The sequence below is a fragment of the Alosa pseudoharengus genome, unplaced genomic scaffold, assembly GCF_046254945.1.
Source record: "Alosa pseudoharengus isolate Yale_2024_CS ecotype anadromous, Long Island Sound unplaced genomic scaffold, YU_APseudo_1.1 YU_APseudo_1.1_scf_8, whole genome shotgun sequence".
NCBI lineage: Eukaryota > Metazoa > Chordata > Actinopteri > Clupeiformes > Clupeidae > Alosa > Alosa pseudoharengus.
Window position 1 is genome coordinate 31,390,856 of NW_027468870.1, and position 7,210 is coordinate 31,398,065.

Genomic DNA, 7,210 nt, shown 5'->3' on the forward strand with positions numbered 1-7,210 from the left:
TCAGGAGTCTGACGTCACTGCTTCCGAAACCAGGGGCTCTTTCATGGGCAGGCCTCCATACTCAGGGTCCCTCAACCCTAAGGCCTCACCACCACACTCAGCACTGAGTTGGTCAAGCTGCTGGGAAAAGCTGGGCCCAGACTCCTAGGGGACCAGACAGGTGCAATGGCTAAAGCAAGTGTTTGTGTTAGAAACACCAACACAAGTGAGCATGCAATAGTAGGCAGTCTGTTTTCATTTTTTAGAGCATGACAAAGGTTTCAACATGACAGTTTTATGAATGTTGTCAGTTACGTTGATAAAATATATTATTAATATATATTTTTGAGGACAGCATAAAGCCTCTCTGACTGGGAATAATAGTGAACTATTCCCGGCCACATGTAACACATAGCACACTGAACTGTCAGTGTTAATATGAACTTTCATTTTTCATCACATACCACACACACCCACACCTGTAATAGCCTCTCGGCATGTGGCAGCACACAGATGTTCTCCTGCTAAAAAATTCCATTGTTTGAGTGAGCTTAATTAAAGCAAGTGGATTGCATTATACACATCCAAAGACAACCTTTTCCTCCTAGTAAATTATATCAGTTTCATGAAGAACGCTCATCACCTAGTGAGAGAGAGAACAATACAACATAGTACTAGGCACACAAAAAGGTTGCATTTGAAGTTCTTTTAATAATAAATAATATGGAAAAATGACATTTTTTTGTTTTGTTTCATTTTTTGAAATACAAGATTCCCAGTAATGAAAAGTTATGACTGACATTAAAGCGGTTGTGTCTTTTTTTTCTTTCTTTCTTTTCAAACATGGTAAACTCCGAACAAAGATGGACAGCACATATTTCCGCTAGGGAACAACACTTCACACGTTTCCTTTCATTCACTCACTCGAAAAAAAGCTGTAGTATTTCTTTTTTTTTTTTTTTACTGCAAAAGCCTTGACCTTGAGAAGGTCAGCCAGCTCCAGCACTGTCTGTGAGCAGCCCCCGTGCTACAGTCACGAGAGCAGGTGGAGCCGTGAGCGAAACAAGTCACATCAAAGAGAAAGAATCACACCTTTCCATCTTTCACCACCCTCTTCTCTTCTGTCCGTGCTGTTCCCAACTAGGTAGCTTTCACGTGGAAACAACAGATAGACCAAACTGAATGACTCACAATGACATCTGCGTAGAGATCCATAAAGTCCAATAGGAAAGGCAGAGAAATGTCCCCATAAGTTGCTACTAGTTTATGAGGACTGTTGAATGAAGTGATAAACCAGTGCACCTCTTCTATTGGAGGGGGGACTTCATGTAACCCCCCCCCCCCCCACACACACACACACACACACCGTCACCCCTCCTGTGCCCAATAACAAAATGGAAAAGAGACTCCATGCCACAACTTAGCTCTCACTTTCTTTTTCTAGACATATTGCCCGCTGCCCTTTTCTTCATAATCACAATCATTAAGTGCATTTCTACATAATTCGTACATCTGATTCATGTTGGATACTGCACTGTGAAACTGCAAGTAATGACATGGCAAACTAGTTTTTCTTCTTTTCTCTCTCTTTCTTTCTTTCTTTCTTCTTCCTTCCTCCACTTTAAAGTTGGATCCGTTCTTAGGTAACATGTAATCTAATATCCAAGTAATCTCATGAAACTCTAACCAAACAGTGGAGTCTCAGTTCCATTCTGGTAATATCCAGACATTAATATAAGACAATACTCTTTCATCATACACAATTATTGACAAGACTCCTTGTGTCTGTTCCTCCATAACTGTGGAACATTCCATAGTTAACAATAAATGGCTTAAAATAAAGTTAAGTGATTGTGCTTTTAAAACCAATGTAAGACAAAAGAACATACATCAACAATAACAACATCGATAAAAATAAATTCAGAACAGTGCATTAGAAAAAGGGAAATCCAAATGGCTGCACTAGTGAACTGACCAATTTACAACAATTATACTTTTGACCAAATATTTTATACAGTCAAATAAATGGTTGAGAAAGCAAAAAAGGAAGATCAATTTGAAGTACTATACCACCGAGTGGGACTGAAAAACATTCTTCTGTATATAACAATGGTCTGCAGCTCCTAAAACATCTTTAATACACATGAACATCAGTACTTTGGAGGGCTTCACTGAATGACTGCCATTGCAAGCAACTAAATCAGCAACTGAACATTCCAAAAATGTAGATGGTACCTTTATAAGAGGAGGTCCTCTATTTGGACAGGAAAAGTACATTCAGTTACTTGTTAACACATTATAAATAAAGAAAATAAAAAATAAAAATAAAATAATAAAGAAAATGACACATTAAGCATGGGTCAGTTTTCAGTTTTCTTTTGTAAAAGGTCATGTACATGATGTTGACCGGACTTTCAGTGGTTGGCATTCAAGTCCAGAGGGGGAGAACAGGGTCATTCTTTCCAGCGGTGACCTGGAAGTACTTCCTCTGGTCTACACTGTATGTGTCGTGGTCCCTCAGCTTTCCAAAAGCTGCAAACAAAACAAGCAAAACTCAACATTAGTGAGCTAGTGATATAAATACACAGTGATTACTTATTATTCTTAAAATTACATCCACATGTCGTATGTAGCTAATCAGTCAGTCCTAGTTAAGTGCCATACTTGATTTGAATGCACTTAGTCAATCAAACAAATGTGTGTCTAATAGTCTACATATATAAAAGTGTTTAACAGTCTACACTGAAATGATAGAAAATAATATGCTAATTTAACATGAACCAGTTTAATATACTACTTCTTAAAATTATGGAGCCAGATATGGAGAAGGTCTAGGACTAAATCATCTGTTATTGTCATTTTGAAATGAAATTGTTATTGTTGCACCCACAACTGTACACACACATGACGGTAGAAATGAAGCTGCAAAGCTGCAGGACATGACCCTGTGAAGTGAACTTAATGCACTGAGCTCCAGGGTGCTGCTAGCCTGCCTTTGCATGGCTTAGTAGTGTACCTCCAGCTCCTCTTCCTCATGCTGGAAAGCCCCCATGCTGGGCAGCGATGTGTCTGCGGGGTTCCTGCGCGACCCTGGGCCCCCCTCGGTGCCTCTCCTGCGGCCCCCGGAGCTACGGGACGACATGGAGCTGGAGGAGCTGGGTGCCCCGTCCCTCTGGCCCTGCACCGAGGGGAAGCTGGGCCGACTGTAGGGGGGGATGTCCTCTGCTACCGCTGCAGACAGATGGGGGAAGAGGACGTTAGGAGACATTGGAGACGATTACATGGAAAATAGGTTTATATATATTACAATCCAATATGTATACAGTATGTTTACAACGAACTGACCAACACACACACACACACACACACACACACACACACACACACACACACACACACACACACACACACACACGCACACACACTGATGCATAAACTCACACAAACACCCAGACACACTCACCTGGATACTAGATAGAGAGGGAGTAAGAGAGGGAGAGAGAGAGAGAGAGAGAAAGCAAGGTAGACAGAAAGACACACACACATACTGAAAAAGTGTAACACGCAAACAGCGCACCTGGGTGCTGGCGGCCTTTGCTGGCCTTGTGGTTCTGGTGTCGGTCGTGGCCATCGCGCCTCTCCACCGAGCCCTCTCTGGTGCGGTAGCCCCCAGCGCTGCCCCTCCTCTCGCGCCCGTCTCCACAGCCCATTTTGGGCAGCGTGGCGCCCCTCACCTCGTAGCCACCCCGCGAGTTGTGTGTGGGGGACTTGACCCCCACTGCAGGGCCAAGAGATAGAGCAGTGTCTGCGGGAGAACAACAAGCACACAGATGGGCGTTTACTGTTTGTTTACATGGGTAAAAAACAAACAAACCAAGACTTAATATGACCTAATAGTACTAATTATTAGTATAAGCAATTCCTAAGAGAAGAATTAATTTATTAAATAAAAAAATGGAGGTCACACTTGGATATTCTACCACAGACTACAGATTAGATTAAGTGTTAGTATAATTTGTATTTTTGTAATTTGTATTTTAGTATATTTTTATATATTGTATTTAAGTGTTAGTTAGTATAATTTGTATTTTAGTATATTTAGCATATTCTTTATCTTCTACTGTCCTTATTGCTTAGTTGTGTTTTTATATTATATACTCTTTCTGCTGTTAAAGAATGTGTTTGTGTTGTCTGTATGCTGCTGAGACCTTGAATTTCCCCTGGGGATCAATAAAGTATCTATCTATCTATCTATCTATCTAGTAGATGCTCAGATTATTAACACTGGCAATATCTGTTGACACTCTGTTATGTATGGCTAAGGCTAAGGTTAGGGTTTGGATTGGGCTAAAGGGATGTTCTGTTATTGTTCAACAACAATTTTACATACTTGAATCTTAACAGATGATCTGTTAAGTCTCTGTGGGCAGACTATCCAAGTAAAATGTTACCAAAACTGATCATATTTGTAACCAGTCGAGTTTAATGTAGAAAGTCCATAGATACTGAAATAAAGTTTTCTCTGAAGTAAGTGACTCAGAATTTACATCATGTCTATCCAGACAGAAGAGTTGTTGGCATAGCAACAACCAATTGATCTCAAAAGAGCACTTATGGGTCTTTGTGTTGTCTATGCTATGACACACATAACCTGTTTTAGAGACCTGTAGACTGCTATCATAACACCGTTATTGCACACAGGTCATCTGGATGGTCCAGAGCTACTGTACATTTTCAGCAAGCTGCCTCAACCATCACCCACTTTCAAATCATGTTGGCGAAATAGAGAGTTCCAGAATACTATTCAAGCTTTCCAGTTACAGCATTATATTGCTGCGTCTGCCATATTGATGACCTGATGACCACATTGACATTGACATGACAATGGTGTTCAGAGTCAAAACAGCAGATGGAGAAGAACAACACAATGTTTTGCCCTGCGATTCACTAGTGAAGCTGTTCATGACCAGGGCTTGGGAGAGCTGTGGGGCCTTCTATGGTCAGCTGGATACCTCTGGACCCAACTGGCTAAAAGAGGCTTATGGAGCCGCATGGCTAAAACAGGCTAAAGGATCCATTTGGCTAACACAGGCTAAAGGAGCCGCATGGCTAAAACAGGCTAAATAAAACTCCTTGAATCCTTGAATATGTGGCAGGTCCTCTTACCATCAGTGAAGCCATCTCTCTGCTGGCCCTGGTGGTGTGAGTGTTGCTGCTGCTGCTGCTGCTGCTGGTGTTTGTGCTTCCTAGGGGGGCGCTTCTGCATGACAGCCGTGCTCACGTTACTGTCCGTGGACACTGGGCTGCTGGGCCGGTGGCCCACATGGTACCGCTGCCCTGATGAGGGGAGAGATAGCACTGGGTCAGAACCATCAACTTTGATCTAGTATCAATAGACATATTCAAATGTGCATTCTTATTTAATCGATTGTGGATATAGCACTGTTGAAATCAGAGTGCAAGTTGTTCAGGATAAAAGCCAACTGATGCCAAATGATGGAGCTAAGATGAGACTTCACACATCAATGGAAGAAAGCATATATAAAGCATTTTGGTTTGACCATAGGTCCCAGATATCACAGAAATACAGTGAAGTTCAATAATACTGCAAAGACTGAAGTTAATCTTAGTTTGGAAGATTCAGTGCTTTGGGCTGTGACCGAATTACGGATGTTGTTTACTGAAATTGGATGTAGGCTTTGCTGTCACACCATTGCTCTGTGAAATATAATACAAAATCGGACGACTTAGTAGTGTAATGGAGGATAAGTAATTATGTATCAACTATTATGCTCATTTCGCCATCCTGCACAATCCAATTTTCTGGTTTGTGGGATTTGCAGGTGCCACAAAGCATGCAGTTTAGATTAGACTTTATTATTACCTTCTGTCTCTCTCACTTAAAAGCTGACACCTGTAGACTCTCCCTGTGATCCACCACCCCACCCCACCCCACCCCAGACACTCACCCCCGGGTCCTGCGCCCTCCTCGGGATACCGCGCCACCTTGAGGCCGGTGTACTCGGCGGCGGTGGCCACGGCATGGGCGAAGTCGGCGTCGGTGAAGAAGGAGCCGTCGGAGGAGCTGACGGCGCTGGAGCGGCCCGACGAGGCGTTGTCCTCCTCCGAGGCCGAGCCCCAGCCGTTGATCATGGAGCCCGTCACCGAGCTCTCCAGGTCCCCCGTGCTGGAGGCGGGCGTCTGCTGCTGGTCCAGCCCACGCAGGTGCAGCCGTCGCTGGGCTGCCTGCTGGGAGCCTGGCCCCCCCTGCTGCTGCTGCTGCTGCTGCTGCCCAGAGCTGTGGTGGTGGTGGTGGTGGTGGTGGTGGTGCTGTTGGTTGTGGTGGTGCTGCTGCTGCTGGTGGTGGTGGTGGTGTGGCTGGGCATAACCACTCTGGGCCCTTGAATCTGCCTCATCTTCATCCTCGTTGAGCTCCTCCTCTTCCTCGTCCAGCCCATCAGTGTCCAGCGCCAAGGGACTGGAGATGTATCCATAAGTGTGTGGGGGGGAGAGAGGTCGGGGCGGGGGTGGGGGACTGGCTACGTGACGCCTGAGATCCAAGGGAAAAACAAAGAATTTAAACTCAAAGGCTGAGATTGAATCACCACACATTTTGTCCTTTTTGACCTTCCTCCCTCACCGTACCCCGACTTTGACTCCTCTTTGTGAAGCGTTTGACGATTCCTCCCTAATGACATGGCACCTGTGCTAGCGCTAGCCATCTGACTGCTGAGAAGGGGTTGGCGCTGCCGTGTGCCACCTTGAACGTGAGAATGGAGCTTTGCCACATGCCCACACATCTGAGCGCAAAAATGAGCCACATTTCAGCTCCGACACCAGGGCTGTGGAGTAACACCTCAGCCGAGCGATCCAATAAATCAGACCTGAGCCTGCTCTCCCTCTCTTTCTCTCTCTCTCTTTCTTTCTCTCACACACTTACTCTTTCTTTCTCCCCATTTATGTCTTACTCTCTCTCTACCCCCAATCTCTCTCTCCCCAACTCTTTCTCCCTCTCTAACTCTTTCTCCATCTCTCTCTCAATCTCTGTCTCCCTCTATCTCTCTCTCACTCTTTCTCTCTCCCCATCTCTCTCTCCCTTTCTAACTCTTTCTCCATCTCAATCTCTTTCTCCCTCTCCCCATCTCTCTCTCTCTCTCCCTCTTTCTCTCTCTCCCTTTCTAACTCTTTCTCTTTCTCCATCTCTCCCTGCATTTCTCCAGAGAGAGCCAGG

General features: G+C 44.4%; 1 protein-coding gene across 1 annotated transcript in view; it reads right to left on the reverse strand.

The window, feature by feature from the left end:
* Positions 1 to 7,210, reverse strand: part of LOC143112708 (roundabout homolog 1-like) — a 30,670-nt gene continuing 23,460 nt past the window's right edge. The window contains exons 19-23 of the mRNA XM_076274975.1: positions 5,949 to 6,529; positions 5,146 to 5,316; positions 3,557 to 3,784; positions 2,996 to 3,210; positions 1 to 144 (exon numbers count right to left, since the gene is read on the reverse strand). Of these exons, the coding sequence (XP_076131090.1) occupies positions 1 to 144; positions 2,996 to 3,210; positions 3,557 to 3,784; positions 5,146 to 5,316; positions 5,949 to 6,529 (1,339 nt within the window). The remainder of the gene's footprint in view (positions 145 to 2,995; positions 3,211 to 3,556; positions 3,785 to 5,145; positions 5,317 to 5,948; positions 6,530 to 7,210) is intronic.